The following is a 26,333-nucleotide window of genomic DNA, read 5'->3' as shown; positions in this document are numbered from 1 at the left end:
CGGGAGTTCCAGACCAGCCTTCCAGAGCAAGAGTGAGACCCATCTCTACTAAAAATAGAAAAACTAGCCAGATGTCCTGGCAGGCGTCTGTAGACCCAGCTACTCTGGAGGCTGAGGCAAGATTACTTAAACCCAGGAATTTGAGGTTGCTGTGAGCTATGATGACGCCATGGCACTCTAGCTTGGGCAACAGAGTGAGACTCTGTCTCTAAATTAATTAATTAAAAAATAAATAAAAATAACAATACCAAGACTGGGAGGAGGGAAATGACCACCTGGTAGCCTGCTTATAGTATATTCCTTGTGATCATAGACAGTGACAAACATTTACCGAGCACCCGCTGAGGGCCTTGCCCTGTGGTCAGTGCTGTGCATGCAACAACTCCTTTGCATCTTTGTTTCCAACCCCAAGAATCAAGGAAACCAGAGGGTCAGAGAGGGGACAAGTTTTGCCCAAGCCAGAGGTGGGTAGAGGTCAAACGCAGAACCACCACCCTGCCTGCAGCAGACACCTAAAACTCTGGCTCCCTCAGGGTTCCTTCCGGAAACTCATCAGTGACAGAGCCAGGCCTTGACCCAGCCTCTCCCCCACCCCCACACAGCCACCTCTCAGGGGAATTGTGGCCACTGCAGGTGCAGGGAACAGTTCTTCAGTGCTCACAGGCTGAAGCATATGGCAGGTGCTGCCCCCAGGCCTGACAGCCAAAAGGCCAGTGGAGCCCATCTCCGGCAGGGCTGGGCAGGAAGTGGGGCGGGGTCTAGGGTGGGATCTTTACCCCAGGACTGCTGCAACCCAGACAAACCAACCCACCGGGAGAAGATGGCTGGGGATCCGGGCGTCCTCCAAGGTCTGCAGGCCACCATCTTCCTCTTCTTGCTGTCTGCTGCCTGCCTGGGTATGTGGCCAAAGGGCAAATGCTTGAGGGACGTGGCTGGAAACTGGAGAGGCTGGAGAGAGGGCACAGATAGAGGAAGGGTGCCACTCAAGTGGGGGAGGCAAGGCAGAAAGAGGGGGTACTTGTGTAAGGCCCCTGTAGAAATCCCATCTGTCCCAAGCTGGACCAAGATGCTCCTGAAAGGAGCTAGGGATGGTGAGGTGTCCCCAGCTCTAGGGTGGAAGGCAGGACTGAAAGATGCCTCCCCCACTTCTCATCCTCACAGGTCAAAAAAGGAACTAAAGGTTCCTCTTGACTGAACACAAGAGCTGGGGGCAGAAAGAGGACTTGGGGGTGGCTTTCTCTTTCTCTGCTGGGTTCTTTTTTTTTTTTTTTTTTTTTGAGACAGAGTCTCACTTTGTGGCCCTTGGTAGAGTGCTATGACGTCATAGCTCACAGCAACCTCGAACTCTTGGGCTTAAGTGATTCTCTTGCCTCAGCCTACCAAATAGCTAGGACTACAGGCATCTGCCACAACACCCAGATATTTTTTGGTTGTAGTTGACATTGTTGTTTGAGAGGCCTGGGCTGGATTCAAGCCCTCCAGCTCTGGTGTATGTGTCTGGTGCCCTAGCTGATGAGCTACGGGCGCTTGTTTTTTGAGACAAAGTCTCACTTTGTCGTCCTCTGTAGAGCGCTCTGGTGTCAAAGCTAACAGCAACCTCAAACTCTTGGGCTCAAGTAGTTCCCTTGCCTCAGTCTCCTGAGTAGCTGGGACGATGGGTGCTTACCACAACACCCAGCTATTTTTAGAGACAGGGTCTCGCTGTAGCTCAGGCTGGTCTCCAACTCCTGAATCGAACAATCCACCCACTTAGGTCTCCCAGAGTGCTAGGATTACAGGCCTAAGCCACGGAGAAGTCCCTCCCTCTCTGCCTTAAATCTCAGTCACTCCCTATCCCTTCTCAGCATGGGAGAGGGGATGCTTCCTGTGTGCTCCCCCTCACCCGCCCAAGGCAGGGGATGACCACACTGAGTTCAAAGAAGCCTGTTTGGCTACATGCGGTACACTAGGAGCAGGGGTTGGAGCTCTAGACTGGCTGGCTGAATCTTAAGCCCATGACCATGATGTTGCTCATCCACTTTCCCTACCTTTACCTCCTTCTCTCTTCCTCCTCCCACCTCCAGAAGAGGGGGAGCCAGCCACATGGGCTGGCCTGCAGAGGCTGAGAGCTGGGACTTCCCAGAGGAACCAACCTGTGCCACTTTTCCCTTTCTCAGACATCCCTGTCCCCACCCTGCTGGGCCTCTCCCCAGCCCCTAGCCCAACCCAAGAGCTGAACTCACCCCTGACCCTAGGTTGATACATACAAGCTGCAGAGAATAAGGGACAGGCCCACGGTCACAGGCTTAAAGATTTGCTCCTGAGTACCAAGCAGAAAGAAGCCCAGGGAGCCAGGAGTGTAAACCTAGTACTCCTCCTGAGTGCCCGGTGACACTGGGCAACCCACCTTCCTGGGCCTCAGCCATTCCCCCTGTAAAACCTGGTAGGGTTTTGTGATAACACAAGATAAAGTGCCAGGTGCAGGGCCTAGCTGAGGCTGGGGTGGGAAAATGAAGCAAGAAGGCCTTCAGGAGGAGGGGCTGCCTGAACTGATTCTATACAGAGCTATCTGGTAAGGGCACTTCCAATGCCAGGGAACCAAACACCAAAAGCCAGAGAGTTCAAAGGGACCACAACACAAAGTGGGTCTGCAGAAGGATGGCAAGTGATGGCACGGGAGTGGTGAGAAGGGTCCCTGGGGTGTCTCTCTGTCCCAGGGAATCTTACTCTCCTCCCCCAGGAGTATCCTCTCCCCTTCCCTGGGGGCCTCTTCACTCTCTATCTCCCCAAGGTGTGTCAGCCCCTGCCAGGGGTGTCTCCTCCCCCACCAGGAGTGTCCTCACCCTCCTCCTTCCCTCCAGACCCAGCAGTACTGGAGCCCCAGGGTCTGGGGCTGGGGGCCTGTGCATTAGTCCTGTCCTTAGTCTGGACTATTCCCGCCCTCTGCAGGTCCTGGGTGCCAGGCCCTGTGGGTGGACAGGGGCCCACCATCGGTGACGGTGAGCGTAGGGGATAAGGTCCACCTCCCTTGCCAGTACACTGACAACAAAACCAAAGTCAATGTCACATGGTGGCGCATCATCCAAGGCAACCATATGTGGCCCCCTGAGTACATAGGTTCTGCCAACGACTCCAATAGTGAGCTGACCATCGAGAATGTGAACAAGAGTCATGGGGGCATGTACAGGTGCCAGGTCCAGGAACAAGGCAAACCACACCGGTACTCCTGTGGCACCTACCTCCGCGTCCGTGGTGAGTAACCAGGGCCTCTAGCTCCCACTCTCCAGGCAGGGACACTCGATTTACTCATCTGTGAAGTGGGAATAGCACCAGTACCTTCATCTTGGGCTCAGAACCAGCTGGGACACAGTGACTTATGTTCTCATCTGTAGAGTTGGGGCTTCAGGGGTCTCAGGCCTTGCTTGGGGCAGGGGGGACTAAGAGGCCAGAGCTCTGAGCAACACCCCTTTCCCACAGAGCCGCCCCCTAGACCTTTCCTGGACATGGGGGAGGGCACCAAGAACCGCATCATCACAGCGGAGGGCATCATCCTTCTGTTCTGCGCAGTGGTGCCTGGGACATTGCTTCTGTTCAGGGTGAGCCACAGAGGGACCCCCGAGTCAGCTGGGTGAAGGCCTGGGCTGCATGACTCCCAGTGCCCAGCTGGCCTTCTTGAGTCTGAGGTTCCCCATCCAAAAACTTGGGAGAATGAGAGCACCCCCCTGACAGCAGCTATGGAAATAAAATAAGAGGTGGTCCTCACTCAGCTTCCCCTTCAGGATTTTCCTCACCATCCACACCCTGCAAGGTGTCTTATTCTTCCTCCAGGGGTGTCCTCACTGCCCCTCTCTAGGGGTGTCTCACTGTCCTTCTGTCCCCACCTAAGAGTGTGGTTATCCCATAGATGTAGCCCAGACCTGCATCAGCCTTTCCCCAGGCCACAGGGCAACTATTACTATTTACTATTACTGAGATCCCTGGGGCAGTGGAGACAGCCCAAAGGACTCTAGCTCTGGACTAAGAGAAAGCTGTCACATATCTGATGTATGGCCTTGGGCATACCTCGTACCCCTTCTGGAAAAAGATATTCACCTCCCGCACTCATTGAGGCACCCACCCTGCCCACCCCACAGAAACGATGGCAGAACGAGAAGTTCGGGGTAGATGCCCAGGATGATTATGAAGATGAAAATCTCTATGAGGTGAGGATGGGGTAGGGGCAAGTGTGCTGGGGGCCTGTGCTGGTTCCTCCCTCTCGCTGGGGTAACCCCTGGAGGCGCCGTGTGTACCAACACTCACACCCACTGCTACTGTCCACCCTAGGGCCTGAACTTGGACGACTGCTCCATGTATGAGGACATCTCCAGGGGCCTCCAAGGCACCTACCAGGATGTGGGCAGCCTCCACGTTGGAGATGTCCAGCTGGAGAAGCCGTGACACCCCCACTCCCACCAGACTGCCCCTGCCTGCTGCACACCAAATCCAGGTCTCTCCTCACTGTGCAGTCTTCTTTCATTTTCCACCCTGGGGTATCCTCTCTCTCTTTTTTTTTTTTTTTGGAGACAGAGTCTCAAGCTGTTGCCCTGGGTAGAGTGCGGTGGTGTCATAGCTCACAGCAACCTACAACTCTTGGGCTTAAGCAATCCTCTTGCCTCAGTTTTTCTATTCTTAGTAGAGACAGGGTCCTGCTTTTGCTCAGGCTGGTCTCGAATTTGTAAGCTCAAGCAATCCACCCGCCTCGGCCTCCCAGAGTGTTGGGATTCCAGGCCTGAAGCCCACCCAGGTACCCTCTCTGTTCTCCCCTCCAAACCTCCTCGGACTCCTCTGAGGTGTCCTACTCTTCTCCCTCTAGACTGTCCCATCCTCCCCACCCCCAAATGCAGTTCTCCCCCTGCTGCCTTTCCCAGGCTCCCTCCCCTGCGGGTAATGAGCCTTAATAGCTGCCTCTGGGGGAGCTGATTATAACAGCCTCGTTAGTGTCACCCCCTCCTCCCTGATCTGTCATGGCCACTTAGTGATAATAAATCCTTCCCAACTGCAGACCTTGGCAGGAGTCATGGATCTCATGGAGGCCGCACCCCATTTCCTGCGACCCAGGAGTGGGGGCCCATCATCTTCCTCCCTGGGACCCAGGATTCTGGGCCCAAACATCTACTCACTCCCCACACCTGGGCCGCCCCTGAGAGAAACAGGAAATCCTTGGGGAGGACTCCACCCCAATTTAAGGACCGGTTTGGCCTCCGTCTAGGGCCTCAGCCCAGAGCAAGGAGTGGGGTGTGTCAACTGAATTATTTATGCATATATAAGCCCTGGAAACACAGGGGACTATCTCAGGGAGGTTAGTATGGAAATCAGACTGCAGCCACATCTCCTCCGCGGCTAGACTTGCAGAGGGGCATTTGGAGAGTCTGTGGCCCTAGGTTGGGGATGCTGAGTCCACCAGGGGCAATGGCACAGAGTTACTGAGACACGGGGAATCTGAGAGAGACAGAGCTCTAGACACAGACACGGGGCAAAGGAGGGATTAGACAGACGGCATGGAAGAGACAGAGGAGAGAGGGGCGCTGAACGGAAACACGGAGAGGCTGGGGAAAGCAACCGCAGGAGAAACGACAGGAGCTCTGGGAGAGATGCAGAGGAGAGGCAAAGGCTTCGAGGGAGAAAGTGAGCGAGAAGAGACAGCGGGAGGAGAAACTAACGAGGGAGTTTAGAGACCGGGAGTGAGACAGAAAGAGAAAGAGGGGACACAGACGGAAACACACCCGAGAAGTGAAGACCGAAGGAAGATGAAGGGAAACGCAGAGCGGGGAAGCTCAGGCTGGGGCGGACGGGGCGCGGGACTCGCCCCCGGTCCTGCCAGCGAGGTGACGGCCACGCCCGGCCGGGAGAAGAGACCCGGCAACCGGCGCGGCGGAGCGGCCGCGGGTGGGGCGGGGCCGGGCGGAGCGCGGAAGGGAGGGCGCGGGAGGGCGGCAGAAGGGGAAGGAAGCCGAGGTGCCGGGCGGGCGCGGGGCGCCGGCAGGAAGCGGGGAGGGGTGGCGGGGCGGGGGCCTCCGGAAAAACGCCCCAACTTCCTGCCCCGCCAGAGCCAGGAAGCGGGAGCCGGGACTCTGGGCCCGGGATCACCGAGCCCGACCTCGGGCGCCCCGCCGGTCACCTCCCCGCGCGGACACCAGGTACGCCGGCCCTGGCCCCGCCCGGCCTCCCTCCCCTCGGCTGCTAGGGGAAGTGGGAGGAGAAGGAGGGAGCGGTTGGGGCGCTGCCCTCAGCTGAGGGGCCTCCTGGGGCCTCAGTTTTCCCATCTGTCAAAAGGGTCAAAGAGGGGACAGCTAACACTTGCTGAGTGCCCCGTACGGGGGGACGAGCGGTGCGAGGCTGGGGTCAAGGCTCCTAAACTGCTCAGTGGAGGACGGGTGATTACTCCCGTTGTACGGGTGGGAAAACGGAGACCCAGGGAGCGGAACAGACTTGTCCCAGGGAGCACACTTCGTGAGACCATTACGGATTTGAACTGCCAGGTGTTGAGCGCGCTCCTCCAACTCCGCATACTTAAGCCCACCCTAAAAAGAAAAAACCCGACAATAACAACGCCAGTGGGCCACTGTAAAAGTGCAAGTTGCAGAGAGCATGTTTGAACACGTTTTCGGAAAGCTCATTTCTGGGTCATTTATTATTCCCTGGGAGATGAGTGTAAGGGAGAGAGCTGGAGACCTTCCCCCATTGTACAGATGGGAAGACTGAGGCCTGAGGAGACGTCATTACTTCTTTGCAGGTTACGCTGCTTGTCAGAGGGGAAAGTAGGCTCATATCCAAGAGTTTTGCATTCCAGTTCCAGTGGAAGGGAGAGTGGGGGCGCGGAAGGAATTGATGTACAAGCATTGGAAATTCAGCTGGTCTTCCATCTGGGAAGGAAAATAGGGCGGGGGGAGCCCCAGTCCGAGGTGCGGGTGCTCAGCGCCCTAGCGGCTCGGATCTCCAATTGAGCTACGGCGAGGGGTCGAGACTACCTGCACCCCTGGGCGGGGGGCGGAGTGCAGGAGAGTGACGGGGGCAGTAGAGATACGGAAACGCCGGCCCTCCAAGGCAGGCCAGAGCGACCTTATCTGGCCAGCGTGGCGCAGTGGAGAGCTAGAGCGGCCGGCGAGAGGAGTAGAGTCGCCGAGGCAGAAGCTGGTAGGTGCCGGGCTAGAGCGGCTGGCGGGAGGAGTGGAGCTTGTAGCAAAGGGGGCCTCTGGGGCGGCTAGAGTGACTCGACGGCGGGGGTGGAGGGAGTCTGGAGCCGGCGCGCGGAGGCTTCGGTTCCGGCGACTGCAGTGGCTTCTCTTCCTACCTGGAGCAGGTGAGGGACGCGGACCCTGACGGGCGTCAGATCCTAACTCTGCGCGTCCTCCCCGACATCCCCTGCTGTGCACATTGCCACGTCCCCTGTAGGATTTAGGGCCATGTAGACCCACCATGTCCACATAAGATTTGGGACTCATGTAGACAACCTCCCCCCCCCCCCGCGTTTCTTAGAGATTACAAGGTGTTACAGACCCTCCAGGCTCCTGCTAGCCACCCCCCTCCCCGCATTGGAGACCTAACTTCTTACAGACGTGGGGTCTTCATAGATCAATAAGAGCATCCCCTAGAGTCTGGGGCCCTGTAGACCTTGGCTCTCAGGACCCACTGCACACCCCCTATAGAATTCTCCACCTCTGTTAAGGATCTCCAGGTCCTGTGACTGGCTTCTTTCCCCATGGAATCATGATCCCGTATGACCCCCAGATCCTTTAGACCCACTATGTGTCAAATAGAATCTGAGGCCTTGCACGTTCCAAGGCCTTCTTTAAGGTTCCCAGAGGTTCTTGGAGACCCTGGATCATCAGCTCAATTATCTTGTAGTCCCTGAGCTCTGGGTAGAACCCAGGTGCCCATGTAGTCCCCCACGTATGCTAGCTTACAACTCACAGCTCTGTGGACTTTCCAAACTTTCCCTAACCCCTTAGATCCCCATCCACATAATGCTCCCTTTGTTAGACCCCAGGCCTTGTTAGTTGCCTGTAGATCCATCTACCCACTTAGAGCTTCACCTGTAATTCTTCAGGTGGGACCCCTTCACCTCCTCATCTCCTAAATAGCCAACACTCCCTGCCCTAAGCTCTCTGAACCCCAGGTTTTGTGGAGCATCTGAGTCCAACTTGCATTCCAGTGATTACATGCCGCTGACTTTTCCTGGCACCATAACTCCATAAAGAGACTTGATGTGTCTTAGAGCTTTGGTTTAGATTTTAATTTCCAAAGGGTAGGATGGGGGTCCCCACACTCTGAAGCAATGCATTTAAGCTAGACTGCCTAGGTATGAATCTTGGCTCTGTCTTTTATAATGTGTGCCTCATTCTCCTCTATAAAATGGGGGTAAAAGGGCAGTGCCTGTGGCTCAAAGGAGTAGGGTGCTGGCCCCATATGCCGGAGGTGGCGGTTCAAGCCCACCCTGGCCAAAAACTGCAAAAAAAAAAATAGGGATAAGAATAACAGTGACATCTTGGGATCATTGAAAGGATTGAATGAGTTAATACCTATAAAACAGGAATGCTGGGCCTGGCACAGCACTAAGTGCACTTAGGGTTAGCTGCTATTTCACATTATCATGATGAGGAATAAGGAGGTACTTGTCAAGGGCACAATGTGGGGCCTGACGCCAAGCATCTGCTCAGATAATATGTTTACCCCCTCTCCTTTGTGCTTTTGGAATCTCCTTGACTGAGTTGAACCTTTCCTTACTTGAGTGAGATGAGTATGGACCTTTCATGTTCAGGGTCATGTTTTCCAGCCCAGAAGTTGTAGCTGGTGGTGTGAGTCCCATCTCTCATGGGAATAAGAACAGTATGGGCTGCTCATGGTTGGGGAGGCTTTTCATGTATCTCTTGATACATGAGAAATACTTAAAGCAGTGCCTAGGACCCTGTATGTGCTATGTGAGTTTAGCTCTCATAATAAATTATTACTATTACTTTTCTGCCTTGGTTTGCACGTTTATTAATGTAAATTTTTAACAATGCTCAAATATGGAATTGCCCAGGCTTGGGTATTAGACAAATGTACTTTATGGAAAATAATAAAAATTATGCCTGCTTGGGTGGACCCATAAGATGGCATTTGGACTCTCTAGAAAGCATCATTGTTTAATAGTCATGATCAAATCATAACTAATGTTTACTGGGGAGCTAGGAAGGAGGCCCATGAAAGAGGGAGAGGGTGGGTCTCAGGCAGCTATGGTTATAAATAGCTTAGGGCTGTGGGGACTCCCCCATGGTCCACCACACCCCTCTTTCCACAGCTCCTTCCCGCATGACACTGGCTCCATGGCATTAGTCAGACTAATTAAGGACACAGAAGATGCCAGTGGAAAGACTCAGGGAGAAGTGGAGATTCAAGGAGAGGCAGCAAGAGATGGGGAGAGAAGCGGGTGGAGAGAGATGAGAGACAGCACATGAGACCGGGACCCAGAGGTGTGAGGATGGCGGCTGCCCAAACCAGATGTGGGAAGGCACAGAGATGGGGGAGAGAAGGAGAAGGGGGCATAGCCTCTGAGATGGGAGAGGAGGGGAGGAGGCAGAGTCCATGGGAAAAATGAGACAGATCTGGGGGAAGGGAAGGAGATAAATGAGGAAACAGGGAGAAGAGAGGCTGAGACATGAGGCAGCTTTGAGGAGAGCCAGCCCAGGAGAGCAGGCTGGGGAAAGGAGGGGTGGTAAGAGGGACAGAGGGTGGAGGAAGACAGACACACCTGGGGATGGGATAGCTGAGGACCCTACCTCATTTTCTGGGACTAGAAGCCAGGAAAGATATGAAGCTCCTGAGGGAGGGAAGACCTTCTGGGTTTGAGGACTCCTGCCCTAAGGAAGGAGGGTTCAGGGTTTTATTTTCTTACATAGAGAGAGTTGAGGGTTGGGGGTTTGCCATTGTGACTTCCTGTCACAGGAAGTGGGGCTGGTGGGTTCAGAGGCAGCATCCTGCCCCAGGCCTGTCACAGACCAGAGGAGAGCCCCCAACACCCCAGATCTTTCCTTCCACCTTCCCTGTAGCCTTCCCAACTCTGCTTGCCTCTAGGCCCTGCCCTGTCAGGAGCCGGCCCCCGCCCCCAAGTCCCCCTCTAACCCAAGAGTCTGGCTCCCAGCCTCCTCCTCCATCAGGGACCCAAAATTACAGACTTTCAGACACAGCCCTCTCTGGGACCAGGCCTCCTGAGCCTCCAGCCCCCCCCCCCGCCCCCCAGGCTTGGTCCTGGGCTCCCGCCCCTGCTGGCCTCTGAAGAGCTCTTTGTGGCCACACAGAGGCCCCATTGAGCTGCGGAGGCCCAGATGGGGGGAGGCTGTTTACTCACCTTCACACCTGGGCCAGGAATCTGTGAGTAACCATCTCGGCCTCCTCCATCCACCCCCTAACCACCACCCCTCCTCTTCCCCCAGCCCTGTGGAGTCCAGGGAGATGGAAGACATCGCCGGAGGGGTGGTGAGTGGGGAGAGCCAGGGGTGAGAGCACTGGGGCTGTGAGGGGGGCCCTGTGGACTGAAGCCCCCCCCTTCACAGCCTCCAGGGCCCCCCAGGCCTGGCCTGGTGCCCATCAGCATCATCGGGGCTGAGGACGAGGATTTTGAGAATGAGCTGGAGACGGTGAGCAGGAGATGGGGTGGAAAAGCTTCCGTCCCAGGCTCAGCATCCTATGCCGTGTCCCCTCCCACCACAGTCCTCAGTCCTCAGATCCTGTCCCTGGCCCCCTGCCACAGCCTGTCTCTCGTTCTCTCATCTTCTTGGCACCTCCTTCCTCATCTCACCCTTCCCATCCTCAGAGACCCCATTACAGCATAGACTCCCACGCTTCTTATCCCTCAATCCCAGTTCTGATCACTGTTCCCTCCTTCTCCACCTTAGCATGGGTCCCCATTCCTTCTTGCCTAACTTCTGTCCTCATTGGCCAGCAATACAGCCTTAAATTTCATTCGTCCTCCCTGCCTACCTGCCCACTTGCCTCTGCTGTCACCCTTATAGCAGAGACACCATTACCATCCTTGAGTTCCCAGGACCTTCCCAGCTTGGATCCATCCTGAAGAGCCAGAGACTGGGTAGAATCAAGCCCAAGGCCCCTTCTCTCTTCCCCATTGTATTCAACCCCATCCCCATCCCCAGAACTCAGAGGAGCAAAACAGCCAGTTCCAGAGCCTGGAGCAGGTGAAGCGGCGCCCGGCCCACCTCATGGCCCTCCTGCAGCATGTGGCCCTGCAATTCGAGCCAGGACCCCTGGTGAGGGCAAGGCTGGGAAGGCACAGGGGAGGGTGAGGCTGGGATAAGCCAGTCTTCAGTGAGCTAGGCCAGTGATGATGAGCCAGGAGGGCCTGGGAACCTGATTCAGAAATAGATAGCACAGTAGATGAGAGCCAGAGAGGCTACCATGGGATGTAGACAAGATTGAAGGAGTCACCTGTGAGGTCCCTGTGCAGGCTAAGAGAGTTCACACAGAAGGGTCACACAGAGAGCACCAGAGAATCCAGCAGCCAGGCAGAAACCACATCCCCTTCCTACCCCCATTTCATGCCTGTAGCAATGCCACCCTTCAGTGACAGTGCCCTTCCACGGATGCTTCTCTGCAAGGTCTTCTCAGAAGGTGGCATCAGTCAGTCATTCAGGCTGGTGCTTGGGAGAAAGCTGTCAGACAGCCAGGCCTAGGTGTCCCTACAGCCCCTCTTCCAGAACAAGAAAACCACCACAAGCAGCCCATGAGGCAGACACAGAGCATAATTATTGATCTAGAAACTTCCTGGATGAGCCAGAAGATATCTGGGAGAGGTAGATGCATAACCTTACTGAGTCCAGAAAACCCACCAGATGATATAGGAGGTAGAAGCCACAGCACAGACACTGGGTCTGTGGGCCTGTGCACAAGGGTTTCATCCCAAAAAGACCCAGTGCAGCCCAGCACCAGGCAGGAGTACAGGACAGCCCCAAGCATTGCGCTCTTTATGGAAATGCACAGCATATCCCTCCAGAAAACTAGGAGAATACCTGGGGGTACAGAAAGAAGGGCACGTCATCTGTGAGACAGAAGGCTATGTGTACTGACACCAAAGCTTTTAACTTGGTAGAAAATGAAATTGACTAGGCACAGTGACTTAGGCATGTAATCCTAGTACCTCGGGAGGCTGAGTTGTGACAATCCCTTGAGCCCAGGAATTTGAAGTATGAGCTATGATGACCATACTGCACTACAGCCTGGGCAGCAGAATGGGACCTTGTCTCAAAGAAAAAAAAAAAAAAGAGGCCAGGCGCAGTGCCTCACGCCTGTAATTCTAGCACTCTGGGAGGCCAAGGCAGGAGGATCACTTGAGCTCAGGTGTTTGAGACCAGTCTGAGCAAGACTGGGACCCATCTCTACTAAAAATAGAAAAACCAGCCAGGCATTGTGGCAGGTATTTGTAGTCCCTCCTGGGAGGCTGAGACAGGAGGATTGCTTGAACCCAAGGATTTGAGATTGCTGTAAACTAGGCTAATGCCACAGCACTCCAGCCTGGGCAAAAGAATGAGACTCTGTCTCCAAAAAGAGAGAGAAAATGAGGAAATTGTCATTATCTCCCCTGTCCGTATTCTTTCCGGGGCTTGGAGGCCCTGGTCCTCTGGGCAAAGGGTCCCCACTTGAGCCCTGTGGTTTCTAGAACAGAACTCCAGATCCTTGACCTTTGCTTAGGGACTGCTGAGTGGTGTGATCTTTTACAGATGTGTAAATTGAGGATTAGGGACCCTCAGGCCTTGCCAGAGGTGATCAGACAGCCCCCAGCATTTTGAGATTTATTTTCATGCTGCTCCCTTACCTCCTCAGCTTAGGGGAGTGGTCAGGAGGAGAGTGGCTCCCTGGGCTGCTCCCTGTTGGGCACTCTATCTTGTGGGTTGGGAGAACAGATTTGCTATACCCGCTTGAAGTGGAGAGAGTCCCTCCCTCATTGTAGTGAGTCCCAGCACACTAAGACTATGTCATTTACCAGGGGAGAGTCCCCAGGAGCCAGCACAAGTTGCAGTCCCCACTGTGTTGGCAGCATCGCCCAGCCCAGGGCTGGCGCTTAGGCAGCCTATGGAAATGCTTGATGAAGGGACATGAGAGCCCCACTTGCGCTCCTGTCTGTTTACTAAACCCTCAGTGTGCTCTGGGTCATGTCTGGACACAGATGAATCAACCTACCCTCCCCCCAAAGAAAAGCCCTCACAGTGCTCGCTGCATTTCTAGGTAATGGGATATAGTGGAGACAGGCTGCCCGGATTTGAATCCCAGTGTTGCCACTTACTAGCTGAGTGACCTTTAGCAAGTTTCTTGAACTTAGTCTTCTCATGAGTAAAAGGGAGGTAAGGATGGTGGCTGTGATTGCACAGGTTCATGCAGGTACAGTCTAGGACAGCATCTGGTACACGGTAAGCCCTCGTTATAGCCAGTAGTCATAGTTGTCCTCACTATAGGGAGGAGACAGAGAACTGTATCACAGGATAGAAGTCAGAAAAAGCTCATGGTGGCCCCAGGGAGGCAGGGGAGGTGAGGGCCTTGGGGTGGGCATGGAGATCAGGGAGTGCTTATCAAATGAGCATTTGAGTCCCACAGCCCTGGCCTGGCCAGGAGGCTGGGACACCCCATAGGCTTCAAAAAGAGAGTATGGCTTGGGAGGGAATGCAGAAGAGACTTTCCCTGTGTTGCCCCCAGCTCTGCTGCCTGCATGCAGATGTTCTGAGCTCCCTGGGCCCCAAGGAGGTCAAGAAGGCGTTCCTTGACTTCTGCCACAGCTTTCTGGATAAGACCGCGGTGAGAGACTTCACAAGTCCCCAGTAACCCACACTCTGCCCGGCCCTGAGAGCCACTGTGTGCCCCAGCGTCCGCCCAGTCCAGGCCTTCCCCATCAGGCCTCCTGGGATGCAGTCCACCTTTCCTTGTCCTCCCTCACTTTAGTCTCTCTCCTGGGCAGGTTCTGCGAGTGTCTGTCCCTCCTAGCGTGGCCTTTGAACTTGGTAAGACGCTGAAGAGGGAACTAGGGTTGGGGAGAGGTCTTTCCCAGAAGGCACACAGTGGGGTGGGGGGAGCAGAGGAGGCCACACTCCCCTGCTCTGCGAGGGTAGCTGAGACTCATTCATTTCTTCTGCCCAGACTCATTCATTCCCTTTTGGCAGTAGCAGGCAAAGCAAGAGTGACCTTTGGAATCCAAGGGTGGGTGGGGACCTTGGTCTAGGTGACTGAGGAGCTGGTCCTCAGGCTGTGCATGTCCCTGCAGACCGCACACGACCTGACCTCTTATCCGAGGATGTCCAGCGGCGGTTTGTGGTGGAGGTGGTGCAGAGCCAGCAGGCAGTCGTGGGCCGGCAGCTGGAGGACTTCCGCTCCAAGCGGCTCATGGGCATGACACCCTGGGAGCAGGAGCTGGCCCAGCTGGAGGTCTGGGTTGGGCGGGACCGAGCCAGCTTCGAGGCCCGGGAGCGGCATGTGGCTGAGCGGCTGCTGACCCACCTGGAGGAGATGCAGTGAGTGGGCCAGCCCCTCCCCAGCCACTGGGGCACCCCCGCTGCCTCTGGCACATTTCATCTCTGGTGTGTGGGCTCACTCTTCAGCTCAGGGTTCCTTTTTTAGCATTTAGGGTGACTCTTCTCTCAGGCCTGGCATCAAAGTCCCCCCCCTACTGTTTCCAGATCTTATCTGTGGTCTGGCGCTTGATCCCATCCTCCTAGACCAGATATCCTCCTCATGCTCATAATGGTCCTTTCCAGTCGCTTCTGGCTTCTGCCATCTCCCCCTCTCTACCTCTTCTCTCCCTGCCCATCCCTGGGGAAGGCAACCTCCAGACTAGGTGGCAAGGACCCCAGGCTTAGCGAGATTGTCACCAACATCTTTCTTCTCCCTACAGACATACCATCTCTACTGATGAAGAAAAGAGGTGATGGAGAAGGGAGGATGGTGGGGAGAGGCATGTGAATGCCTGTGTCTAAGGAAGCTGGGGGCCTGGACCCCTGTGTCTGAGGGAGGAGGGGGCTGGGGACTGGACCCCTGAGTCTGAGGGAGAGGGAGGCTGGGGACTGGACTCCTGCTTCTGAGGGAGGAGGAACTGGGGATTGGACCCCTGTGTCTCAGGAGGGAGGAGCTGGGGACCCTGGACCTCTGGGGCTTAGGCATTGAGCAACATCCTGAACCCTGTCTTTAATTTTTTTTTTTTTAATGGAGACAGAGTCTCACTCAATCGTCCTGGGGTTGAGTGTCCTGGAGTCATAACTCACAGCAACCTCAACCTCTTGGGCTCAAGTGATTCTCTTGCTTCAGCCTCCCAAGTAGCTGGGACTATAGGCGTCTGCCATAATGCCCGGCTATTTTCTTTTTTAGAGACAGGGTCTCGCTCTTGCTCAGGCTGATCTCAAACCTGTGAGCTCAAGCAATCCACTTGCCTTGGCCTCCCAGAGTGCTGGGATTACAGGCATGAGCCCCTGACCCTGTCTTTTTAAACTTTTCCTCAGGGACTCACTCATGTGGGGTTAGCAAGGGAAGGCCGGGTCTCTGCCTCCAGGGACAGTGTATGTGCGCATTTGTGTGTCTGATGGGCCCTCACTGACCCCTCCCCACAGTGCTGCTGTGGTCAATGCCATTGGCCTGTACATGCGTCACCTTGGGGTGCGGACCAAGACTGGGGACAAGAAGTCGGGGAGGAACTTCTTCCGGAAAAAGGTGCTTCCCTCAGTGCCTCAGTTCCCTCTGCAGAGGACCCGCTCCTCATCCCCGCCAAGAGGGCCTCATAACTCTAGACACGTGGGGTCAAGTTCCACTTTATTGGTGTCTCAGAAATGTTCAGGTCCCTCTTGCCCCTCATCCTCCCATAGGTGATGGGGAACCGGCGGTCAGACGAACCTCCCAAGACCAAAAAAGGACTGAGCAGCATCCTGGACGCTGCCCGCTGGAACCGGGGAGAGCCCCAGGGTAAGCTGGTCCTGGCCGCTGCTCTGCCCTGTCCTGTTGTCCCAAGACCACAAGCCCCTCACTGTCCCACTCTCTTGTTTCAGCTCCAGATTTTCGACACCTGAAAGGCGAGGTTGATGGTAAAAGACTTGTAGCCAGAGTATCCTACCTGGGGGCCTAAAGGAGGGGGGGCTGGGGTCTTAGACTCCTGGGTCTAAGGGAGCAAGGGCTGGGGGCCTGGACCCCTGGGTCTGAGGGAAAAGGAGGGGTCTGTTGGTGATGGGGAAGAGGGGTTGGGTACACAGCATCTTGGACTTCCCAGGTGCCAGGGGTCAGACCTGCTGTTTTCTCATTTCCTTCTTTCTCCCATGCTATCTCCCCAGCTGAGAAGCCAGGCTTTACGGACCGGAAGGGAGTCCTGGGTATGCCGTCTCGGGACCGGAATCTTGGGGCTCCTGGGCAGGACAGCCCTGGAGTCTCTCTGCACCCTCTGTCTGGGGATAGCCCAGACCGGGAACCAGGTGAGAGTATGGGCGGGGGCTCACAGGGCATGGCAGGAGTGGGCCAGGCCGCTGTGGCACCCCCAAGAAAGAAACCTTTCCCTGCCTGACATTTCCTTGCTTCTGGGCACCTACTCTTGGTCACTAACATTACTAATAACCTTCCCCTTCCCTTGGGGTGCCCTTCTTGTGCTTCCCTCCCAGACCCTGCCCTCTCCTGGTGCCATGTCTCCCCTCAGCCCCCTTGGCCTCAGGTCTCAGAACCCTGTCTGAGCACAAGGCCAGTTGCCCTCTGAGCTGCATTTCCATGTCCCCTTAGATGGTGAGCCTGCTGGCACCATCAGCCTCACCTCTCACAACCCTCAGGGCTATGTGGCTCTCAGCCCCTTGGAGCTCTGACAGCTGCTTGGGTTCAGATCCTGGCTCTTGTGTTTCCTTGTATCATATCTTAGAAATTGCTCCCTTTTCTGAATCTAAATTTCCTTATCGCTAAATAGGTTGTATCTAAAAGGCCTCGCTGAGGGTCAAGGATGTGGAGGCACCCAGGCCTCCAGTCTGGTCCCTGGCCTCAGGATGGCTATTGTCTAGTTGGGTGGGTGGGCTCAGGGGTCACACCAGTGCTATTGCCTCTTCACCTACCTGGCTCCCAGCTACCCACACCCATGTGCTCAGAGGAGTTTTATTTTGTTTTTGTTTTTGAGTCTCATTTTGTCACCCTTGGTATAGTTCCATGGCGTTATAGCTCACAACAACCTCTAACTCTTGGGCTTAAGTGATTCTCTTGCCACAGCCTTCCGATTAGCTGGGACTACAGGCACCTGCCCCAATGCCTAGCTGTTTTAGGGATGGGGTCTCGCCGTAGTTCAGACTGGTCTCAAACTTGGAGCTGGGGTGATCTGCCCTCCCTGGCCTCCCAGAGTGCTAGGATTACAGCCACCATGCCTGGCCCAGAAGTCTTAACATCTGTCCCCCATGGAAGTACAGAGTAGCCGCTTGGTGTCTGCCAGGAACAGGGCAGCTACGACCACCCTCCATTCCACAGTAGAGGAAACTCAAGCCCTGGGTCTCGTCACTGCAGGTGCCTGCCAGCCAGCCTCGCTCACCCCCTCCACCCTCATAGGTGCTGACACCCCCCTGGAGCTGGGGGACCCACCCCTGCAGGGCCCAAGCAGCCTGGAGCCCCCAGCACCCCCGGAAAGCATCGAGGAGGGAGCAGAGACAGAGAGGTACCCAGGCCAGCGGAGGCTTACAGCCATGCAGGGCAGGGATGGGGTCTGCTCCCACGCTCCTCCTCCTCCTGCTCTTCCTCATCTTCCCACTCCTCTCCTTTCTTTTTCCTTCTCCCCCTTTTCTTTTCTCACCTTCCTTCTTCCTCCCTTTTATCTCTTCTCCCTTCTCCCCTTCCTCTCCCTCCATCCTCCTTTCCTTCCCCTCCTCCTCTCCTGCTGGTTTTCTTCTCTCTGCTTCTGCCTGCCCTCCGCTTCCTTTCCCCTTCTCTTGCCAGCTGAGCTGCCGCCTTGCTCCTGCCTCTCAGTGCCCTCCCTCAGTGCCCCACCCTCTGTGCTCCGCACGTGCACCCGGGGGCCCTGTCCCCCTTAGAATTGGGGGACAGGCTATGCCCCCTGCCTGTCCATGTGCTGCTGCTTTGGGGACCCTGTGGTGGGTGTGGGGAAGTGGGTCAGTCCAGCTGGGTCTACTTCTGACCCTGTGCCCCTCTCTCCCCAGAAGGTGGAAGAGGTGGGTGCCTGGGCCCTGGGCGGGGGGGAGGGCTAGACCCTCCCCCATTTCTCCAGCCCCTTCCCTCCCCCATGGCCAGCCCCTCCCCTTCACCCCCACTGAGGGCTGGGTGGGGACATCACCCTCCCAGATGAAGAGCTAAGTATGGCAATCCTTCCCTCTGTCTCCATCCCCCTGCCACAGGGGAGGGAGGGGGTTGGTCTTGTGTTCCACACTGGGTTCCCTTTCCCTTCCCCACCAAGCCTCAGTGTCCCTCCTGGCCACCCCCAGCACCCCTAAAATCCTACTACTCCTCTGACTCCACTTTGTTCTGTTGCATGTGATCCCTGTCCTGGACTTTGCCCATCTCTGTCCCTCCTGACCTATCCTGGTCTCTCCCCATCTCTGTCCTTTTTTTTTTTTTTTTTTTTTAATTTGGCCAGGGCTGGGTTTGAACCCGCCACCTCCGGCATGTGGGACCGGCGCCCTACCCGCTGAGCCACAGGCGCCGCCCCCCATCTCTGTCCTTATCCTGGTCTCCCCTGTCTCTGTCCTTGTCCTGGTCTCTCCCTGTCTTGGTCTCCCCTGTCTTTGTCCCTGTCCTGGTCTCTCCCCTGTCTCTGTCCCTGTCCTGGTCTCTCCCTGACTCTGTCCCTGTCCTGGTCTCTCCCTGTCTCTGTCCCTGTCCTGGTCTCTCCCTGTCTCTGTCCCTGTCCTGGTCTCTCCCTGTCTCTGTCCCTGTCCTGGTCTCCCCTGTCTCTATCTCTGTCCTGTTCTCTCCTCATCTCTGTCCTTGTCTTGGTCTCTCCTTATCTCGGTTCCGGCCACTGCCTGACTCTGTCCTTGGCCTCTGGGTCCAGGCTATCAGGGCGTCTGGGGCGCTCAGAGAGCCTGCGGGTGAGTGACCGCCGCCGGCCTTCCCGGGGCAGCCTCGGGGCTAAGGGCCGGGGTGGGGGCCGCTCCAGAAGCGACGTGGACATGGACCCCAGCTCTGCCACGGCTGTGCTTGGCCCTGCCCGAAGAGCCACGTAGGTCACTCCCCCCTCCACCACCATCCACTGAGGAAGCCTAGAGAATCAGGGAGGGGGGTTGTTGCCAGAGTCACAGAGAAATGGGCATCAGACATGGAGGTCACTGAGAGCCACCTGTGGTCACTGGCCTTGGAGAAGGAGTGGGTGGAACACTTCTAGAGATTTGGGGACTGGTCTGCAGCACAGGCCACCCTGGGGGCATCAAATGCTGAGACCACGCAGAGGGGCTGAACACTAAGAAATCAAAGGTTCCCTGAGGTGGGGCCTTAACAAGGCCTCTGTCCACAGCCCTGAGCCTGGAGATGAGGCCGAGCCAGGGCGGGCAGGACTAGAGCTGGAACCAGAAGAGCCTCCGGGCTGGCGGGAGCTCGTCCCCCCAGACACCCTGCACAGTCTGCCCAAGAGCCAGGTGAAGCGGCAGGAGGTCATCAGCGGTGAGTGCCACCCTACCTGCCCTGCTGTTGCCAAGGACACAATTCAGCTCTAGCAAAGGCAGAGGCCGATACAGAAAGATGTTTGCCTTGGTGTTATTTACCATGAGAAAGACTTGAAGGCAGTTCCAACCTATTCCAAGTTCAAATTGTTTCAGCAGAGAACAGTTTGTTACATAAATTACAGGATGGCCGCTAGATGGGACATGAATGCGGCTGTCAAGGGGACATTTCCAAGAACTTTTAGCAGTTCAGGACAATGCTGGTGTGAAGATCCAAAACAGTACATAAAATTGTATTTCTGGTGTAAGCCTTTGTTTCCTTATTTGTGAAACGTGAGCACTATTAGTTCCCACCTCCAGAGATTGTCATGAAGATGACATGATTTGAGTGTATTGTTCTCAGTATGACCTTAATTGATTAGGGGGGAAAGATTCCCACCAGGAAAAGATTGGGGAAATGATCAGACTATTAGCAATGTTTGCTTCTGTGTGGAGAGGTGGTAGGTGTATCATTCTGGTCTTGATTTTTTTTTTTTCTATGCTTTCTAATTGTATGTGAGGGGAGAGCAGTGGCAGAATTAGAATACTTTCAGAAGCTTGTTTGAACATTTATTCACAGCTTACTTAATAGAACATAACTCATTTAGATTTACTTTTAGAAAGGTACTCATTGAGAATTTTTAGGGCAGTAGGTGAACTCTTTTTGGGGTCACAAATCCCTCTGAGGATATGATAAAAATATGAGTAGTGCTATTCTATAGAACTTTCTGGAATGATGGAAATGTGCTTTATCTGCATGGTAACCACAAGCCACACATGGCTGGTGAGCACTTGACATGCAGTGAATACAACTGAGGACTGAATTTTAAAATTTCATTTTATTTTAATTAATTAAAATGTAAAGAGCTGTATGTGGCTGGTGGCTACCACATTGGACAGCATAGCAATTTTTCCCTCCAGAAAAATATGCATAACACAAAATCGTGCATTTAGTCTCAGGGGATTTCTGGGCCTCTGGAACTCATGCGTGCACCTTCTCTGGATCCGAGGCTGTCAGCCTGTGCAGAGAGAGAATCACTGCACCAGATCAGAGGCTGAGAACATGGCTGGACAGTTAGTTAGACATCGAACACAGCTGCAAGCTTGCTGGCGGGATGTAGGGGGGTTGCCCCACCAACTCATCTTGGTTTGCCCAGGACTTCCCCAGTTTTTTTTGTTTGTTTGTTTGTTTGTTTTTTCTTGAGACAGAGTCTTACTCTGTCACCCTGGGTAGAGTGCCGTGGTGTCATAGCTCACAACAACCTCAAACTCTTGGGTTCATGCAATCCTCTTGCTAAAGCCTCCTGAGTAGCTGGGACTATTGGAGCCGTCCACAATGCCCAGCTAATTTTTCTGTTTTTAGAACTGAGACAGGGTCTCACTCTTGCTTAGGCTGATCTCTAACTCCTGAGCTCCAGCAATCCACCCACTTGGCTTCCCAGAGTGCTAGGATTACAGGCATGAGCCACCCCGCCTGGCTGACTTTCCCAGTTTTATCACTAAAAGTCCTATGATAGATAAACTGGGACCATGAGTCTCCTGGCTGGCTGCCATGGCAAAAAGAGAAAGGCAGTGGGTCAAGGAGCCCTCAGTGGTTGCTTAAGGGAGCAAATGACTCTACCTAGAGAGAGCCCCCCCGACCCCCACCAACATCTAGGATGCATTCCCTCTTGCTCTTCCCCCAAACTGTCCCCATAGTCTGCACTGTCCCTCATGTGTTTTCTGCTTTGGTGGCCCTGCAGAGCTGCTGGTGACTGAGGCGGCCCACGTGCGCATGCTGAGGGTGCTCCATGACCTCTTCTACCAGCCCATGGCGGATGGGGGCTTCTTCTCCCAGGAGGAGCTACAGAACATCTTCCCCAGCCTGGATGAGCTCATCGAGGTGCATTGTGAGTACAGGGCCGAGGCCCCTCTGCGCACCCCACCGCTGTCTCCCTCCTTTGCGGCCTCTGCGGTAACCCTGTAGCAACATGCCCTCCCTGAGCACCTGCATGGGCAGCCTCTGTTCCCACACGGGGGACAACCCGCCACGACCCCCAGCGCTCACACTTGGCAGAGACAGACATGCCATCTAAGCACATGGGGGTCAGGGACAGGCTCACCTGGCCCCTATCACTCTCCACCACATCTCAATACACCACCTTCCGGGCCCTAACCGAGCACCCCCTTTCCTCACTGCCCCTCACAGCCTTATTCCTTGATCGCCTGATGAAGCGGAGACAGGACAGTGGCTACCTCATTGAAGAGATCGGAGATGTGCTACTGGCCCGGGTGAGGGTGCCCAGCTGTCCCCTCCTCCTTGCCAGGGGCCCCCAGGAACAAGGTCCTAAGTTCTCCCTGTTCGAGTTCCAGGGCCTGAACCCCAAGCCTGTCCTTTTGCGCTAGGCTTCCATCCCCATGTGGGGCTCTGTTCTTGCCCATCCCTCCTGAGACACCTCCCTGGCATGAATCTCTCTGTAGTTTGATGGTGCTGAGGGCTCCTGGTTCCAGAAAATCTCCTCTCGCTTCTGCAGCCGCCAGTCATTTGCCTTAGAGCAGCTCAAAGCCAAACAGCGCAAGGAGCCTCGATTCTGTGCCTTTGTGCAGGTGAGGTGGGGGTCGTGCATCTTGGGAAGGAGGGACCTGGCGACCTAGACTCCTAAGAGAGGGCTGAGCCTGAGGCCTGGGCCATCTCAGCACTGTTTTCCCCTCAGGAGGCTGAGAGCCGACCACGGTGTCGCCGCCTGCAGCTAAAGGACATGATCCCCACGGAAATGCAACGCCTGACCAAGTACCCCCTGCTCCTGCAGAGCATCGGGCACAACACAGGTACTGCCTGCCCAGCTAGCCCCTCTGGGCCTCAGCTCTCCTCTCACTCACCTTGGGCGCCACCCCAGGAGCCTCCAAGGTGAGGGCTCACGGGAGCGGGTCTCTCCTTGGCCTCCAGAAGAGCCCGCAGAACGAGAAAAAGTGGAGCGAGCTGCTGAGTGCTGCCGTGAAATCCTGCACCACGTCAACCAAGCTGTGCGTGACATGGAGGACCTGCTGGTGAGCCTTGGCAGTGTGTGGCCACATAGCCCTACCTTTACTTGTCCAGAGGTCAGGCCTGACTCATGGCTTGTCCCCTCAGAGTCTCTGTGTGTCCAGGGCTTGGCCTGGCCCTCAGCAACTTCCTCTCAGGGTCATTGGAGGTCAGGCCTGGCTCTGGGCTTATCCCTCCAATGGTCATTGTGGGTCAGTCCCAACACTGAGGGCCTGTCCCTATAACACTGGTCTCTCTGCCCCAGCGTCTCAAGGATTATCAGCGGCGTCTGGATTTGTCCCACCTTCGGCAAAGCAGTGACCCCATGCTGAGCGAGTTCAAGGTGCACCCTGACTGCCTTTCCCTCCCTCCCTTCCACCTACCTTGGCCCTGCTCCTCTGGGGAAAGAGCCTCCAGCCCATGCTGCCCTCCATCATGACCCCTATGATCCCTCCCCCATGATCATCCCTGCCCTCCCCACCTCTGGCCTGTGTGGGCCATCACTGTCTCCTGTCCCCAGAACCTGGACATCACCAAGAAGAAGTTGGTCCACGAGGGCCCACTGACATGGCGGGTGACAAAAGACAAGGCTGTGGGTGAGTGCCAGGCTGGTAGCAGCAGGCAGAGAGTGGGGGGGTGGCAGGGAGCCAAGCCACATGGAGGGCAGTGGGTGAGCCCCTGCCTCAGCTCCCACCCACCCCCACCCCCACCCCTGCAGAGGTCCACGTGCTGCTGCTGGACGACCTGCTGCTGCTGCTCCAACGCCAGGACGAGCGGCTGCTGCTCAAGTCACATAGCCGGACGCTCACACCCACGCCCGATGGCAAGACCATGCTGCGGCCTGTGCTGCGGCTCACCTCCGCCATGACCCGCGAGGTGGCCACCGGTGAGCACAGCAGTTAGGCTTGTCTAAGCAGAGCTGCCCCATGAGCAGGAAGCAGAACCCTCTAGAGAGCAGGGAGCAGGTATTCTGAGGAAGGGGATGCTGTGAACGGGGTAGGCTTATGGCTGAGGTAGTATGGGCAGAGCCGAGTTGAGCAGGTTTCCTACATGAGGAGAAGCTGTCCCAGGGGTTTCCACAGAGGCTGCTGCTCTGATCCTGCTTGGGAATAGTAGGGAGCCCAGAGAGGAGGGATTGAGATTTGCCAACATGCTGCCTACAATGGACCTGTGTAGGAGGTCCACCAGGGCCACAGATGCTGGGAGTGGCTTTATGGTGGGAGTGGCTAGAGGCTTTGTCGCCTGATTCTATAAGGGGTGTGAGAGGGAGGGCTCAGGAGGTGGACCTGGATGCTTATTAGCAGGACATTGAGGGGTGAATTGAGTCATGGGAACCCTGAAGGTGCCACCTTTAGGGTTGGGGGGCTTCTCCAACCTCCAGCCTGTGTTCTGGGAGGGGCCCACACTGGCAGGGCCCTGGCTCTGAGCCCCATCTCCTCTCCCCACCTCCCGCAGATCACAAGGCCTTCTACGTCATTTTTACCTGGGACCAGGAGGCCCAGATTTATGAGCTGGTGGCACAGACTGTGTCGGAGCGGAAGAAGTGAGGGGGGTTTGGGTTCTGAGCATGGGTGGGGAGGCCCAGGCCTTTGGGCTCCCAGAGACAGTGAAGGGCTGTGGGGGCCCTGGTGCAGGACCTAGGGTACTAACTGCCCGGGGCTTGGCCTATCTCCCCAGCTGGTGTGCCCTCATCACTGAGACCGCTGGATCCCTAAAGGTTCCTGCCCCTGCCTCCCGCCCTAAGCCCCGGCACAGCCCTAGCAGGTGAGGGGGGCCAGGGAGGGAGCTGGAGTTTCAGGAGGTTAGGAGGCAGAGCTGGCTGTCCTGTGCATCCCTGGAACCCAAGTCCCAACTCTCTGTGTGTGTATGTATATGTATGTGTGTACATCTGTGCTAACCTCACCATGGCCCTTTCTGTCTCCTACCTCTGGGCCTCTGTCCTTCCTTATCTCGGCCTCTCTGTCTGTCTCCTGGCCTTGAGCTCTGTCCTCAGACCTCCCCAAGTCCCCACCTCCAGCTCTCTGTCTCCCTGTCCCTGTTGCTCCCTGGGGCCAGGTGTATAGGGTCACCTAGCACTTCCTCTTCTCAGCACCCGAGAACCCCTCCTCAGCAGCTCTGAGAACGGCAATGGTGGCCGAGAGATGCCTCCAGCTGATGGTGAGGCCAGTGGGCAGTGGGGGAGGGGCTGGATGGGGGTGTCCTGGGTAATGAGAGGTGTCTGTCAGAAGCCCAGCAGGCTCTGAGCACCCTCCCTGTTCCCCCACACAGCCCGGACAGAGAGAATCCTCAATGACCTCCTGCCCTTCTGCAGACCAGGCCCTGAGGGCCAGCTTGCTGCCACAGCCCTTAGGAAAGGTAGCCAACAGCTCTGCCCCCTCCTGGACAGCCACCAGCCCAAACTGCCTCTGTTCCAACTGGAGCAAGCCTCCGTCTTTCAAATTTCCATATGCTCAGCTGTCAGAAAACAAGTGCACCTTGCCTGCCCAGCCTGTACCACCGTCTCAGGTGGTCTCATGTCTCTCTTCCTTGACCGTAAAGTCATCCTCTTCTTGGACACATCTCCATCCTTACGGCCTTCCTGCCCCTGTACTAACCCTAACCCCATCTCTGCACCCCTTTTTAATCCCCCAACCCCATTTGCTCAGCTTTGCCTGGTACCCACCCCAACTCCAGCCCTTGGGCTTCGCCCACCTGGCCTATCCCCTTTGGAATCGTTCTTCTGAACCTTGGCCCAAACCCTGCCCCCCTGACTCTACCCCTTTGTCTGGGCCAGTGCTGTCCCTGAAGCAGCTCCTGTTGCCTGCGGAGGAAGACAGTGTGGCAGGGCCTCCCCGAGACAGGGATGGGGTCCCAGGGGGCGGCCCCCTGAGCCCAGCGCAGACCCAGGAGATCCAGGAGAACCTGCTCAGCCTGGAGGAGATCATAAAGCAGCTGGAGGTGGGGCAGGGCACGGGGGACCCTGAGTGGGCTGGGGAAGGAGGGGGCCCCCCTCACTAGTAACCCCCCCAGGAGTTGGAGGAGGAATTCTGCCACCTGCGACCCCTCCTGTCTCAGCTTGGGGGGAACCCTGTCTCCAATCCTGGCTGCACCTGAGGCCCCTGTCCAGGCAGGTGAGTGGGGGACCTAGGGGTGGGCGCTGCCCTGAGAAGGGGCCAGAGAGGGCTGCAGGTGTTCCTGTGCCCTCCAGCCCCACTGTCTCTCCCTCCACCTTTGTCTTTTCTAAATCTCCCTGTTCTACCTCCTCTCACCTCTGCCCACCTTCCTCTCTCTCCTTGCTCCCTGTCTGTCTCTCCCTTTCCATTTCTCCCTGTCTCCCTTCTCCTATGTGCTCCAGGCCTTTTGCAAGGAGAGGAATGGGGAGAGGTCCCCCACCCACACAGCTGCCGAAGCATCTCATACCCCGAGGGCCTGAAGAGAGGGAGCCGTTGCTTAGGTCATGCCTAGGAGGGGCCCAGCTGGGGTCACTGTGTCCCCATTGGCCTCGGTCTTCTCTCTCTCCTGCTTCTGCTTGGGGGAGACTCAGGGCTTCATTCCAGGGTGGGCACCACAGCGACCCCCAGGTCCCAGGCTATCTCAGTATTGCTTGTGGGGGCCACCCCTCTACCCCCCACCCCCAAGTGCCTTTGCTCTGTTTTTATACCCTGAATTGGAGGTTTATTTTTTAATATATATTATCTAAAGAGAGGTCT

The 26,333-nt window shown here is 56.0% G+C and overlaps 2 protein-coding genes across 7 annotated transcripts; both read left to right on the top strand.

Moving 5' to 3' along the window:
* The first annotated feature begins 667 nt into the window (after positions 1-667).
* On the top strand, positions 668-5,019 carry CD79A (CD79a molecule). The gene is made up of 5 exons (XM_053604882.1): positions 668-896; positions 2,929-3,231; positions 3,457-3,575; positions 4,113-4,181; positions 4,303-5,019. The coding sequence occupies exons 1-5, from the start codon at positions 674-676 to the stop codon at positions 4,414-4,416; spliced, it is 828 nt and encodes a 275-aa protein (XP_053460857.1). The 5' UTR covers positions 668-673; the 3' UTR covers positions 4,417-5,019.
* A 939-nt stretch (positions 5,020-5,958) lies between these two features.
* On the top strand, positions 5,959-26,323 carry ARHGEF1 (Rho guanine nucleotide exchange factor 1). Of its 6 annotated transcripts, XM_053604870.1 has the most exons (31): positions 5,959-6,155; positions 6,752-7,152; positions 10,431-10,473; positions 10,551-10,634; positions 11,148-11,261; positions 13,699-13,797; positions 13,958-14,000; positions 14,261-14,507; positions 14,888-14,917; positions 15,597-15,696; positions 15,849-15,945; positions 16,029-16,064; positions 16,308-16,445; positions 17,545-17,650; positions 19,001-19,168; positions 19,460-19,605; positions 21,386-21,532; positions 21,832-21,914; positions 22,104-22,229; positions 22,337-22,451; positions 22,570-22,670; positions 22,910-22,987; positions 23,165-23,240; positions 23,363-23,530; positions 24,100-24,187; positions 24,322-24,408; positions 24,734-24,801; positions 24,913-24,999; positions 25,418-25,581; positions 25,654-25,754; positions 25,979-26,323. In XM_053604870.1, exons 3-30 carry the CDS (start codon positions 10,450-10,452, stop codon positions 25,735-25,737), a joined length of 2,904 nt encoding a protein of 967 aa, XP_053460845.1. In that variant the 5' UTR covers positions 5,959-6,155; positions 6,752-7,152; positions 10,431-10,449; the 3' UTR covers positions 25,738-25,754; positions 25,979-26,323. The 6 variants fall into 6 exon arrangements, with proteins under 6 accessions (XP_053460845.1, XP_053460848.1, XP_053460843.1 ...); XM_053604873.1 differs by lacking the exon at positions 6,752-7,152 and having other exon boundaries at positions 22,573-22,670; XM_053604868.1 differs by lacking the exon at positions 6,752-7,152.
* Positions 26,324-26,333: the final 10 nt, after the last annotated feature.

Source organism: Nycticebus coucang, chromosome 10 (genome assembly GCF_027406575.1).
Source record: "Nycticebus coucang isolate mNycCou1 chromosome 10, mNycCou1.pri, whole genome shotgun sequence".
In the NCBI taxonomy this organism is placed as follows: Eukaryota; Metazoa; Chordata; class Mammalia; order Primates; family Lorisidae; genus Nycticebus; species Nycticebus coucang.
The sequence above is the reverse complement of the archived record's forward strand: the minus strand, read 5'-3'. Positions and strand labels throughout refer to the sequence as shown.

What these genes read in the sequence shown, in the direction of transcription:
- CD79A (XM_053604882.1), top strand. Translation starts at nt 674, where the DNA reads ATGGCAGGTGCTGCCCCCAGGCCTGACAGCCAAAAGGCCAGTGGAGCC. An exon ending in CACCTACCTCCGCGTCCGTG is followed by an intron (nt 3,232 to 3,456) that starts GTGAGTAACCAG and finishes CCTTTCCCACAG; the next exon opens with AGCCGCCCCCTAGACCTTTC. An exon ending in GGACATTGCTTCTGTTCAGG is followed by an intron (nt 3,576 to 4,112) that starts GTGAGCCACAGA and finishes CCCACCCCACAG; the next exon opens with AAACGATGGCAGAACGAGAA.
- ARHGEF1 (XM_053604868.1), top strand. Translation starts at nt 10,450, where the DNA reads ATGGAAGACATCGCCGGAGGGGTG. An exon ending in GAGATGTGCTACTGGCCCGG is followed by an intron (nt 21,915 to 22,103) that starts GTGAGGGTGCCC and finishes ATCTCTCTGTAG; the next exon opens with TTTGATGGTGCTGAGGGCTC. An exon ending in AGATCATAAAGCAGCTGGAG is followed by an intron (nt 25,582 to 25,653) that starts GTGGGGCAGGGC and finishes TAACCCCCCCAG; the next exon opens with GAGTTGGAGGAGGAATTCTG.